The following is a 14,237-nucleotide window of genomic DNA, read 5'->3' on the forward strand; positions in this document are numbered from 1 at the left end:
TATAACCAGTAGCTTTTTTATGTAACAGTGTAACAGTGTTTCCTGGATTTGATAGAAATGTTCTCTGTATTCCAAATTGTAGTTGTAGCAGTAGTGATGTTAGTAATATTTATTTATATTTAGTTATTGGGGTTTTCAGCAGTAAAATGCATATAATTTGAATATTTTTGTAGTTACAAGTTCTGATGAGCAGAAAGACCCTTTTAATCCCCTGTATCAATCAGTATCTAACCTGTATGTAAGATATATACACCCATGCATTATACAGCGTTGGGGAATTGTTTGGTTTTATAAATGGGTCTTACTAACAGACTCCAGCAAGCAATGATAATTGTACTTAATGAGTTGATTTCTGTCCTTTCAGCATTGGAACGGATCTTGGCTAAAATGCTCCCTACGTTGCTTTTCCGGTTTTTCTTCAGCAACAGTAATGAATATTATCAAGTGAAGTATTTCCTTGGAGCAATTGTTGGATTGTGCATCGGAAGCGGTAAGAAAAAAGTGAAAAAATGAAGTGTGTGTGAGAGACTGATACAATGAGAGTATGGCATATAATAGGGGTAAGGTGTGTGTTATCCAGTCTAATACCTTTTTCTCTTTCTCTAGCACTTTACTTTTTGCTGGTTTATCCATTAACCACCTTGAATGACCAGATAAAAATCTGCATGTTTATTGTTAATAATGGTGAGTATACACTTTTTTCACTGTTATCACTATTTATTTGTTATTTTATTGTTTGTAAGTATATTCGTATATTCCTGTAATTTTTTTCTGTTATGGGCCCTCTATATTTATGTGATAGCAAGTTATGGCCCTTGTTGTAATTATAGGCTGAACCTAATGCATCTCCCCCTGTTGCTCTTTTCTCAGCTATATTTTCCTTCGGATGGGCAATGTCCACTAATTTCCGCTGCTCGACATTGATGATATTCCTGCTCATCCTGTGCCAAAGGACAGGTGCCCTAACAACTACAGTTGCTATCAAAGCAATCACTGGTGGTATGTACTGGCTAGTCATTCTACTTACTCCGTATTTGTTCTTTACAATGTACTAAACCCTCTTCTCTTTTTAGGCCCTGTTCCTAATATGATGAAAAATATAGAACTACTTGTAATGAGCTTTGAGTGTACAGGAGAGATGACCCTTAACCACACAAAGATGATGTACACATCAATGATGGAACCTGTAAAGAGGATATTTGGTCAATTGACGGTAATGAAATTGATATTTTTTAGCAAAAAATGGTGGGACCCACAATTATGATAATTAATGACAAATCTTTTTTTTTCTTTGAGACCTTGAGTGGTACAATCCTGTCATGTTAGATCAATGTGTATTGTTCTCTCAGTAATAATTTCATAGTCACCAGTTTGTGTATCAAATGCTGCAACTATGGGGCACTTTTGTCATAGAGGGAAAATAGACCTCCCAGTTCACCTGAGGGGACTCACAACCTCTTCCGTTCACTTGAATTGAATTTTTATGGCACATTTATCAATGGGTGAAAAAAGAGTTCTGTCTATCTTCACTCTTTGATAAACAATTCCTAAAAATCCTATACAAGTAAGTGAAGTGGAGTTTCACACTTGCAAACTGAATTGAGCTCTACTTTCACTATTTCATATATATAAATATATATATATATATATATATATATATATATATACATGCCCCTACATATTACTGAAATTAACGGTAAAGAGAACAACTGGCAATAGTGGTTATAAGCACCCCTCAGCTATATTATCTGTATGAAAAATGGCTCTTTTTCTCTTTATAGAAACGGTCATCGAATTTGACAAAGGACACCAAAGAAATAACTGATGATTTCCGTGAGGTAGAAGAAGAAGTTGAAAGCACTGAGGGTTACGACAATGTGAGAGAGAAAGAACTGATAAGGGAAGAAATCGAGAGAAACAAAACGTTACTAATGAATACTCAGAAGAAATTTAGCATGAAGACTTTCCTGCGCTGTGAACGTAAGTTTCCACGTACACCCACTTTTATCTCACTGCATTTCGTTTTTCCAAATACTTTATGGGCTGAAAATATATCACTATTTTCTCAAACCGATGGCCACATGCAGGGACGGAACTAGGGGTAGGCAGAGTAGGCAAGTGCCTAGGGCCCAAAGCTGGGAGGGTGGCAGACACGTACCTGCTCTGTCACCTACCCCATGCTGTCCACTCTCTCCCCGTCTTTTTGCGCATCCGCCTAGGGCCCCAGGCCGCTCTGGCCCGGCTCTGGCCACATGCGGTTTGATACCCCATGGATCAGGTAAAACTTGGTGTAGGGGTTCTAGTAGCAGAACTTGTACCCCCGTGTGCCCTTGTTCTGCCTGGAGCTGGAATGCAACACAGTGGAGTCTCAGCATTCCTAAGCATTAAAGTTCCTTAATATTTTCATGATATTTATGTGTATGTAGAGAATTATGCACATCCTATATACTAGATACCCGAATAATTGTGAGATGCAGGGTAATATGTAGGCTTTGGTGACAGCTCCATTACACAAATTAATGATCCATTTTCTTTTCTAACAGATCTTTTCGAAATGGGCATAGGGAAGTGCCATGAATGGTTTGATCAGAAATATGATGAATGCATGGAGACAATATGGTTACCTCTTCTCAATCATGCATTGTGCTGGCCAATGAAATTGAAATTTGTCTGCGGCGCTTTAAATTGTAAGTATCTTTAAACAAAATGTGACACTTGTAACCGACAGTAGAAATTTAATTTGGCATTTTCACCATATATAGTTATTTAGTGACAGGGGGGTTACTACTGAACAGCGTTATCTGTACTGTTAAGCAAAAAAAAAAAAAAATTAAAAAAAATAAGCAAAATTGTCTAATATATGATAAAATAATAAAAAGATAAATTTCAAAGTTGGTTTGATTTGGCCCATCTATATCATAATTTAACATGTAATATAAAGGTAATTTTCCCCTAAATCCAACATGAAATGTCTTGACAGTAGTGGGAGGGAAGTATTTGTAGTTGTTTATTGACTTGCTGCTTTTATTTCTAGGGTTCCTGCCATTGTGCAAGAAGCACATCCGCATTGACCCTTTGTTTGGAGAACTCTATGATAATATCAGTGGGGCCATTGACACATTCAAGCAAAATGTCACTATAGATGTTCAAATTACGGTAAGTTTCGCAAAATATGCCTCATCGGAGACTCTCTCCATTGCTGATAGGATCCTATTTGTTATTTGGGTGCCAATCAATCGGTGCTTTTAAAATATTTCCTTTATTTACTATGAAGTTCATCTGACGTGTCTTGTGATCCCCTTGGCTAGTATTTTCATATACTTTTTTCTCTCTTTGCCTGAACACAGGTCAGAAACAAAACCATATTTGATACGACACTGAAGAAAGTCAAACAAAATGTGTCAGAAACGGTTGAAGAGAGCGAATCAGTTTCACAGAAAGCTATGAAGGCTATAAAAATAGTTTTGTCTCTACTCTTCCTCCAATACATCAGTTCGTAAGTACATTCGTTTTAGTTTACCAATTAAAGGAACAGTAATGTCAAAAAATAAAATTGTTTTAAAGTAATGAAAATATAATGCAGTGTTGCCCTGCACTGGTAAAACTGGTGTGTTTGCTTAAGAAACACTACTATTGTTTATATAAATAAGCTGCTGTGTAGCAATGGGGGCAGCATTGAAAGGAGAAAAGGCTCAGGTTATTTGCTATTTGCAGCAGATAGCAAATAAGCTCTGTCTGTCTAATGGTGTTATCTGTTATCCATTAGTTAACCTGTGCCATATAGCCGTTTTTCAATTCCTGCCATTGCTACACAGCATCTTGTTTATATGAACTAAAGTAGTGTTTCTGAAGCAAAAAGATCAGTTTTACCAGTGCAGGGCAAAATTACATGATATTTTCATTACTTTAAAGTACTTTCATTTTTTGGTGTTACTGCAGAAGCCAAATATCGATGGTTTACTTTGTGTGAGGTTTTTGTGTGGGGTTCACTCTGGTCCCTTTGTCTTTGCAGAGCTTTTGGCTATGTTAAGAATTACAATTCAAACCTTCGCCACGACAATGTGTACATAACAACGTACTTCAAACAAATCGACGCTCGTAGGAGGAAGCAGGTTAGTTTGGCAGCAAACATACTGTCTTTTGTTATGTATGTATATATTTATTTATGCTCTATAAATGCACTCATTTCTTAATTACATTTTGAAGTGTATACAAGTTATTATAAAAGTTTAGGAAGTATATAAGACTTAAGATGAGTGAGAATCCTAATGTGCTCTTCTTCTGTACATTAAATACTGCATGAGGAGCCCTAGGAGAGTAGATTTCAGTTTTTGAGTAAGAGTAAGTTTGTTGTTGGCTCATTTTGTTCAGAAGTGTTTGTTTTTCAAGCTAAGGATATTCAAAAATATAAGTGAGAGACGAGGAAATCACTCTTTTTTTTATTTATCCTACAGGGAAAGAGGCACCTGCTACCGCTGAAAAAAGGGGAAAGTGCAGATTTAATTTACCCAATAAACTTTGCCCTCCATGGACCAGAGGTGAAAGCATTGGTAAGTACTTATCAAATACTCTCTAGCAGATTATGGTATGTTCCCTTCTTTCATAAATACAATAATGAACTTTTCTCTTCCAGACAAGCGCTATGATAAAGTGCATTCCGCTGATTGTTATTTGCCTGCTTTTACTTGGACTGGATTTGGGTGTCCAAAATATCATGGACATTACTATCAAGCATTCCAATATTAGCTACAACTTTGGCTGTAAGTATGTCTTGAATGTATTACTGTTTGTTTCTAACAGCAATCTGTTAATAGTTCATACTTCTCTCTGTTCCATATTGCTTAATCCACCTCTCTTTTTACCCTGCAGTTAGACACAATCTAGAAGTGATTGTTGGTGGCACCGGATTCCTGGCAAGATTTCTCCGGAACACAATCGGAAATATCAATACGTCCTCTAATGCGCTTCATGTGACCAATAATACTGGTATGTGCAAAGCTTCACTGACATTTCCAATGTGCTGTACTCCATGAGTTTAAAGTTTTGTAGATATCAATAGAACTTACATGTAGCAAGCAGTTTCATTTAAATGGGACAATCACACAGGTAGCTGATATGAATTGTATTGCCAAACAAGCTGTAGAACCATTAAGGTGAAATTGTTTTGGTTGTCTTGCTTAACAGTTAAACTGCTTAGTTACAATATGAATGAAAGGAATTATAAGTATCTTTCGGGGCTTCATTTTCTATTCATTTCCCAACAAGACATATCATTCATACCGGCAGCATTACTAATACTCCAGTTTCTTTCTGATTCTCCACAGTTTGTCTGGCGCAACCGATTCATCTGACGTCCCAGCAATATATCGGCACTTGTTTACTACTGACCATCACGCTGATCCTTCCTTTTGTCCAGATATACATGAGCCGACTGCGCAGAGTCCTGGCTGCTTACTTTTACCCTAAGGTAAGATATTGTGGGCTGAGAGAGTTTTTATTTAGGAATATTTTGGAATTTATTAACCTGGGGGCTTTTTTTTAGCTTCTGGTAAAGTGGCCCATGTGCCTATCTTCTCACTTTGGCTCATGGCAGAAAGGGCACTACTAAATTTCACAAATTTTTGTCCTACTAATGAACTGATGTATTTCTTAGTGTAAATAACTGTGTAACTTCTCCACCTGCTGCTTTGTTTCCTTTAGACGGAGAAAAGGCGAATTCTCCATCTCTATAATGAGCTACTGAGGTACAGGGACCTGTATTTAAATATAAAGAGGAAGAACTTAATGATCACTGCCAACCGCCACAGAAACTTTGTAAGTATTAACCTGAGCTTCTGTCTTTTACAGCTCATCACCCTACAGCACATTAGTTGCCACCCAACACACCAGCACCTTGCCTTAGCTTTCATTTTCCTACATTAGCTGCACTATGTGCACAAAATACATTCGCTTACTCTTCTAATGCATTAGGGTGGTGGCAGACATGGCTACTGGGGGAGATTAGTTGCCCAGTGACCAATCGCCTCTTCTTCGGGCGATGAATCTCCCCTAAATACCTTCCTGCCGGCTAGAATATAAATCGCCAGCGGGATGTCACTCTGAACAATTTGTTTTCCGAAGTCGCCCGACGTTGCCTCACAAGGAAACTTCGGGCGACTTTGGAAAACACAGCCATCCTGCCGGCAATTTACATTCTAGCCGGCAGGAAGGCATTTAGGGGAGATTAGTCCAAAGAAGAGGCAATTTGTATCTGGACAACTAATCTCCCCCAGTAGCCATGTCTGCCACCACCCTTACTTCAGCTGCCATTGCTGTAAATAGATTCTCACGCACCTTGGCTTGGTATTGACTATATTGTGTTGTCCACAGATGATGTCTATACCTGGTATGCTATTCCGACAAATGAAATGGCTGAGAGTAATTATAAAGCGACGCTGTTTGGTTTGTAATGCCAAAGAAACCAAGACTTCCTATATTTGCAAGACATCAAACTGTGACACAGCCTACTGCCTCGACTGCTGGAAGGAGATTAAGAAATGCTGCTTTGTTTGCTTACCAGATGATTTAATTGAAAATTACTTCTGTGAAGAATAATACTACAGTGATGGCGGCCCCTCCCCCTTTTTTTAAAAAATATTTTGTATAATATACTTTTTAATATATTTTGTAAAATATATTAAAAATATATTTTATATAATCAGTATTTAATAAACTTTAATAAACTTTTATAAATATGTGTCTATTGTATTTGAGAAATTTTCCGGCCGGCCCTATTGACGAGCTGACCGATATGCAAGTCTTTTGCTATCAGTTGGCTCGTCTCCCACCATACATACTAAATATCGCACTAAAATTTGTTTCATACCATATTATCTGTGCGTCTATGGCCACCTTAAGGTGTCAAGCCCGGTTAGGTTGTCTCTTTCCTGGCTCCACTTATTATTAGTGAGAAATTGTGGCAGACAGGCTAATGAGATCACTGGGCAATGAGCTGAGGGGCTGTCATGACAGAGCTGAGAAACGATTGTTGCAGGACCTGCCTCCAAAGAGCCCCCACCAATAAGTAATTGACCCCTGCTGTATGCTGGCATGTAACTGCCCCAGATCAGCACACCTTGAACAGATATTTTGTATAGATTGCCAGCTGTCGGCCACTTCTCCCATTTACAGTGCTGTCACTACTGAACAGGAGGGACCCAGAAGCTCGATACTAGCTATGGAGTCACATTGCGCTCCGACGGTATACAGCACAAAAGTTCCATATAATTCATCCAGATGTCAGGTTTATCGTTGCCCCAAAGAGCTAACGATCAACTGGGAAAAGAAGCAGTGCTTCCAGCATTCCCTGTGAAACCAATAATGGTTACTCCACATTACTGTTGTTTACACCCTTTTCTATCTTACGAAATCTAAGTTGGCCTTCTGTGTGAGCCATCAGATTTCCTGAGCCTGGAAAATGGATTCTGTTTTTGAATAGTGGAAATTAATATGATAAATCTCTGTGTATTTATAATTATTGTATTTATTAGAACACTTGTCCTCCCTGTGTGTGCTTTTGTACATTGTAAAATTGTACTGCACTGCGTTTCATTGTAGCGCTTTGTAAATACACACAGTGACATACTGGGAATCATATTGGTGGGAATGAGGTTGTGCCTTATGATTATACTACAATACAGAATTCTCTATGAATTCCAGTCACTTTTAAATAAGTAGGGATCATTTACCTGAATATCACCATTTATTTATTTATATATAATACTCAAGAGGAATATCTTGTAACATTTATCCCTATATACAATGTTCAGTGATGTCATCAGTTAGAATCATTGTCTAGTGATGCAATTTGTGTCACCTGACTCACTAAAAATTGTGTATTATAAAAGCCAATAATAAAAACCAGGATATTAGAAGTCACTTTAAAGTTCTGTGACCTCACAGTTGATGGCATGTTGTCTGGGCCCCAGAGTGTGTCAGAGGGACCCCAAATACTGTATGTTAGAACATGGTCCATGTGATGCTAATAACTGTGGGCATATACATGCGTATATGTGTGTACCTGAGGCTACCAAATGCCCTTGTATCTGGTGTAGTTTTTGATTTATCTAGCATTTAAATATATCAGCTTCCGACTATAAACATTGTGTTTTCTGTAATGGCCTTAATTACATATACTTGCATGTACACTGTAATATTATGAGAATAACTGTACGTACCTAAGCTTTGTAACCCAATAACAACCCATGTTCAGAATTATCAAACTTGGCTTGTATCAAGTTCAGTGTTTATCTGTATTCTCTGCCTTAGTGAGTTTTATTTGTTACCACAAATTACATTTTTTATATGTACATGTTAACATATGAGATCATTATATCATAATGAAAAAGGTGAATTCAAATGCTGTTCATATAACTCCGTTTAATTTGTAATTTGTAAATAAAACAATTGTTTTAAATAGATATAAATACAATAAAAAACATGCCTGTTAAAAGTGAAAAATAAAAAATTCAAATTTACTTGGCAAAACTCAAGCCTTTAGCTGCAACTGCTTCCTGTCTGTAGCCAAAGCAAATTTCTCATATGGTTTTCACTGTCTGGTTCAGCCAGAATCCCTGACAGAAACAAATTATTCACAGTTCTAATCAGAGATTAGATTTTTTTTTAAACTGAAAGTTTTATTGATTTTCCAAAAATATCAGTAAATGAAAAATAAAAGAAGAAAGAATACATCTCATTGTCGCATGAGTACAGTAACAATATGAAATTAAACACATAAATAAAATTAAAAAAAAAAAAAAAAAACAGAAAAAGAAAATAAAGTAAAAAGTCAAAGTAAAAGTAAAAACGGCGGCTGGGCTAGGTGTCAAAGTAAACGAGAACAATAATCATGAGCATAATCAAGGGCACATGCAGTGAGAGGACCCAAAGGAAAGGAGACAGGTTATACATGCAATGCTGAGAAAAGCAAGGGGTCATTTTCATACATTAACCAGGGCAACCAAATCTTATCGTAGGCCTCCAGGTCATTTTGCAACATGTAAGACAATCTTTCGTTAGCTGCAATGTCAATTATCTTTGCTTTAAGCATGAGAATAGGGATAGTGGGTTTTTTCCAGTTGCGAGCAATAATCAACCTGGCAGCTGTGAGAATGTGCTGTGACAGCCTATGAGACGGATTGGACAGTTTGGCCGGTTTTTTCCCCAGGAGAAAAGTGGCGGGGTCCTTGGGAAAGTCAATATGGAAGATCTTGGATAATAGTTGGGTGATGCGATCCCAGAAGATGGAGATAACTGGGCACGTCCACCAAATGTGAAGCATGGAGCCTGTGGCTTGGCAGCCCCTGAAGCAATGCGGGTCGCAAGACGGGTAGATCCGATGCAGTCGCAAGGGCACCAGGTAGGTCCTGTGCAGGAGTTTGATCGAGGTCTCTCTATTGGAAACACAAGTACTCCCCAAATTCGCCGTAAGGCTGCATTGAGACCATTGCTGGGTCGAGAGTGTAATTTGGAGATCCTTCTCCCATTGTAGCATGTAGTTATGTTTGAAAGATTCAGTGGGCAGCCTGTTGAGTAATTTGTACGTTAAACTGAGAATGCCTGGTGCCAATGGTGCTTGCCTGCAAAACGATTCAAAGCAAGTGGACGTGAAGGAGCCGTCACGGCATTGCTTAGCTAGCCGATGGGCAAAGTGAATAAGTTGCGAAGCCCTAAATAACTCCTGCTGGGGCGGATCAAATTTTTGAGTTAGTCCCTGCATAGTGAGAGGTTTGCCTCGGTGAACCAAGGACTCCAGCGTGGTCACACCCTTCCCGAGCCACCATGCATAAGCCTTCTTAGACTGACCTGGTGCAAAGTCCGGGTTGTTAATTATAGGGCTGAGGAGGGAAGGGAGTGAAGATAGTTGAGAACTCCTGCGGTGTTTAATCCACAAGCTGAGCATATCAAGTGTGATAGGGGATGCTTCCGGAAAGCTCTTCAAAGGGATTCTGCCGAGCCACAGGACATGGCTGGTAAGGTGGGGGTAAAGCAGGTCGTCCTCAATCTGGACCCACAAAGGGGCAGCTGCACCAGCATGCGAAGGAGCCCATTGGGCAAGTCTGGAAGCTCTATAATATTTAATCAAGTTTGGCACCGAAAGGCCGCCGTTCAATTTGTGTAGGTACATGACTCGCCTCGAAATCCGTGGAACCTTATTTTGCCAGATGAAGGTGTAAATGGCCGCCTGCAGCTTTCGGATATCAGCTACATGCACCGGAATAGGCAAAGTCCTAAATAGGTAAAGGATCTTCGGCAGTAACACCATTTTTACACAATGAATTCTGCCGACCCAGGAAATCCTATATTTATCCCAGGAGGAAAGCTTCTGCATCAAAAGATGAATTAATGAAGGGTAATTGGTCTTGTACAGGGTAGAGAGAGAAGACGTCAGCTTCACCCCCAGATACTGTAGGTAATCAGTCCTAGTGGAGAATCCAAAGTTCAGTTTGATTAGCTTAAGGATAGGCTGTGGAAGATTGCAGGGAAGCATTTCCGATTTCTCCGGGTTGATCTTAAGGCCTGACATTGTTGCAAAATGTGATAAGACATGAAGGAGGTTGGGCAGAGAAGTAAGAGGGTTAGTTACATGCATGAGTAAATCATCAGCAAAAAGCGAAAGTTTGTATTCTCTACCCTTCACAGGAAGGCCCTTAATATCTATATTATCCCTGAGTGCCCTAGCTAGAGGCTCCATCGCTAAGGCAAAAAGGGCTGGGGAAAGAGGGCACCCCTGTCTCGTACCTCTCTGGATCTTGATGTGGGTCACCTTGCTAGTAGAGGGGAGAGAGAGGGAAGCCTTTGGGTCCTGATAATAAGCCTGGAGTGTATTGATTAAAGTAGACCCTAGACCCACCCTGCCAAGAAGGGAGAATAGGTAGGGCCAGCTAAGCGTATCGAAGGCCTTCTCTATATCCAGCGCCAGGAAGCACGTAGGGATTTTATGTTTGTTGGCGTATGCTATTAGGTTCAGGGACTTTCTAATGTTGTCTGGGGCTTGGCGGGTGGGGATGAATCCAATTTGGTCTTTATGAATGGTAGAGGGTAGGACCCGATTTAATCTATTCGCTAAGATAGTGGCGAGTAATTTAATGTCCAAATTGAGTAAAGAGATAGGCCTATAGTTTTTGGGGTTCAAGGAATCCTTATTGGGTTTCGGAATAAGGGAAATGCTAGCTTCGTTCATTTCAGGAGGTAGGGGTTTACCAGCGGTGACGTGCTGGAATAATTTCTGGAGTTGTGGGATTAGCTGGGTCGCAAATTTCTTGTAGTACAAGGAAGAGAATCCGTCAGGGCCTGGGGCTTTGCCCGACTTTAAATGTTTAATCGTATACTCAATATCCTCATAGGTAATATCTTGGGTCATGATCTGCTGCAGGTCATCGGAAAGGGGCTCAGGGGCATACTGATCCAGAAAGGCCTCCACCGCACCTGGCTTTCCAGGGGAGCTGGAGGTGTATAGTTTTTGGAAAAAGGAAATAAAAGTATCATGAATCTTATCAGGATTCGAGGAGATCGTACCATTAGATAATCTGATTTTTTGGACTTGGCCCTGCCGTAATTCAGATTTAAGTAAATTAGCTAGCATTTTGTCAGCTTTATTCGCGTACCTGTAAAATTTGTGCTTAGTCTTACGGATAGCCTTCTCGGCTTGTGCAATTTGGCAGGCATGTAGTTTTTGCCTAGTCTCATCTATCAGCTGTCTAAGTCTCTTCGATGGGTGGAGTCTATTGGTTTGTTCTAGAGATGCTAATTCGACCTCCAGACTCTTTTGAACCTGCATCCTCTCTCTCTTTTTACGGGACGCATACTTTATCAAACAACCCCTGATAAAGGCTTTATGTGATACCCAGACCCAATCTATCGAAGCCTCGGGCCGCAAATTGTCTTGAAAGAAGTGGGTTAACTCCTGCGAGATAAAGTCTACACATTCAGGGTCTGCCAATAGGCTCTCATTCAATCTCCAGGTGGGACGCCTGAAAAAGGGGACTTGTAAGTCTAATGTAGTCAATACTAAGTCATGGTCCGACCAGGCACACTGTATGTGTTTAGAGTCTATAAGTGAAGGGGCATCGGAAGCGTTAACCAGTATGTAATCGATCCTGGAGTAGGAGTTATGTGCGTGGGAGTAAAAGGTATAGTCACGAGTCGAACCATTAACCTCCCTCCATGAATCAAGGAGCTTGTGGGTATGGAGTAGTTGGTCAACCCGCTTAGTGATTGTCCTATGTCGCATAGGGCAGCTACAGAGATTAGATTTTTAAGGATTTGGCCATATCCCTATCTACTGTGAAAGATTCAGCCGAATACCGAATTGAAACTAAAGCCTTATTTGCATATGTAAATCAGGGAAGTGAGTGGGAAAGAGGACGCTGCATGCAGCATGCGGCTAAAAAAATCTTTTTACTTTTACTTGTTTGTGTGAAGAAAAGCCATGTTATTTTTTGGATCAGTTCGGCCAGGCACTTGGATTCAGACCAATCCAAATCCTGCTGAAAAGGCTGAATCTCAAACTGAATCCTGGATTTGGTGCATCTCTTATGCACTGAATAGTAGGCAGAATAGAAACCAAATATATCTCTTAATGTGGAGGCCAGGACATCTATCTAATGTAACTATTATTAGTTGACAACAAGGAGCTGACAACGTGGCTGGTGTAAGGGTTCCTTCACAAGGGTGTTTTAGTGAGTGACGCATCTGATAACCTGTAGATTCAGGTAAATGCCAGGGGGCATGCTGTGATTTTGGTGGGTCATTGAATTAACCCATTCTGTAGCACTGATCAGCTGGGTTTTTTTTTTCATTGTTTGAAATAACCTACACTCTGATAATATAATCTATAATATAATAGTGATATATAATATAATAATATAGCCATTATCTACACACATAAATAAATATATCATTGTCAGCACTCTGTTTCAGCCTGAGTGAATCCAATTCAACCTATGACCAAGCAGTGGTTTTAACTACAGAATAGGAAGATGAATAGGACAGGGTCTAAATAGAAAAGTACTAGAAAGTAACAATAACATTAAAATTACCTTCACAGAGTAACAGGCTTTTTTTTAACTGCTGGGGTCATTGACACCCCGCCCCCATTTAAAGGTTGGAAAAAGACAGAAGAGCAATGCAATAACCAATGAAGACCAATTGAAAAGTTGCTTATAATATACATATAGAGTTAAAGGTGAAAAGCACCTAACCATTTAGCCACAAGATGGCGATACTTCTTACTTTTTCAGTGTTGCTTTGTGATGTACATCAGTTGCAGGGTTGCCAGGTTAGCGGGTTTCTAGCCAAATTGGGCTATTTTAAAAAATTTTAAACCTGCCAATGTACAAATTTGGCCTCGTTTTGGAAGCTGCCGTGTGTTTGGACATTCAAAATTTGCTACAAATTTTTTAATGCAAACTACAATTACCAGCGACAAGCCTGCGGTCGGGAGCAACGAGCAGGTCAGTACCTGTGTCTCTGGAGTGTCTGTGTTCTTCTATGTTATGAGCTTTGATCCCTGCAAACCCCTCGGGTTGGCTCTACCTTCCCAGGGGCACTGATTGGGCTGCTGTGTCATGTGCAATGTAAACAAAAAGGAATCAACACCTGGCTGCAAGGGATGTGTTCTGATATTGTCTACCTGGGAAATGTTTAGTCCATTTGGAGTCTAGGGCTATTTCTGACATGCCTCTAGGCAAACCTGGGTGCTCCCCAGGCCCGGACTGGCAATCTGTCAAATGCCAGAATATGCCATAGAAAGTCCCTATTTAGTGGGCTGGTGGGGAGCTAATTGGGCCTCTCTATTATTGGAATGCCAAGGCCTATTTTGACTCCCAGCCCAGACCTGCTCCCCGCAGCCCTCCAGCTGTCAAACTACAATTACCAATGACAATTGAAGGCTATTGGGAAATTTAGGGACAGTTAGAGCAACTGGAGTGTTGCAGGATGGACACAGCATGACAAAAAAAGAATTGTTGCTTTGAGTGCCGTACACATGAGACAACTGAATACACACATTTTTTTTGTAAATTTACAAAAAGAACAATCACAAAGAACATTAGTGTCTTTTTACATATCATATCTTGATAAAGGCCCCACTGAGGGTCAAAACGTCGATCTAAATAAAACTTTTTTTATACTTTTTACCTTCAGACAAGAGTCCCTTGCGTGCAACAGCTCTCCTTCTACAGATTCTATATATATAT

At 39.8% G+C, this 14,237-nt stretch overlaps 1 protein-coding gene across 1 annotated transcript; it reads left to right on the forward strand.

The window, feature by feature from the left end:
- The first annotated feature begins 966 nt into the window (after nt 1-966).
- Nucleotides 967-6,653, forward strand: LOC121394568 (E3 ubiquitin-protein ligase DCST1-like). Its single transcript, XM_041565970.1, has 12 exons — nt 967-1,213; nt 1,782-1,980; nt 2,544-2,687; nt 3,035-3,156; nt 3,348-3,496; nt 4,013-4,112; nt 4,455-4,550; nt 4,634-4,760; nt 4,870-4,986; nt 5,325-5,467; nt 5,701-5,814; nt 6,370-6,653. Exons 1-12 carry the CDS (start codon nt 1,088-1,090, stop codon nt 6,592-6,594), a joined length of 1,662 nt encoding a protein of 553 aa, XP_041421904.1. The 5' UTR covers nt 967-1,087; the 3' UTR covers nt 6,595-6,653.
- Nucleotides 6,654-14,237: the final 7,584 nt, after the last annotated feature.

Source organism: Xenopus laevis, chromosome 6L, assembly GCF_017654675.1.
Source record: "Xenopus laevis strain J_2021 chromosome 6L, Xenopus_laevis_v10.1, whole genome shotgun sequence".
In the NCBI taxonomy this organism is placed as follows: domain Eukaryota; kingdom Metazoa; phylum Chordata; class Amphibia; order Anura; family Pipidae; genus Xenopus; species Xenopus laevis.

What these genes read in the sequence shown, in the direction of transcription:
- LOC121394568 (XM_041565970.1), top strand. Translation starts at nt 1,088, where the DNA reads ATGATGAAAAATATAGAACTACTTGTAATGAGCTTTGAGTGTACAGGA. An exon ending in GACTTTCCTGCGCTGTGAAC is followed by an intron (nt 1,981 to 2,543) that starts GTAAGTTTCCAC and finishes CTTTTCTAACAG; the next exon opens with ATCTTTTCGAAATGGGCATA. An exon ending in CTGCTTACTTTTACCCTAAG is followed by an intron (nt 5,468 to 5,700) that starts GTAAGATATTGT and finishes TGTTTCCTTTAG; the next exon opens with ACGGAGAAAAGGCGAATTCT.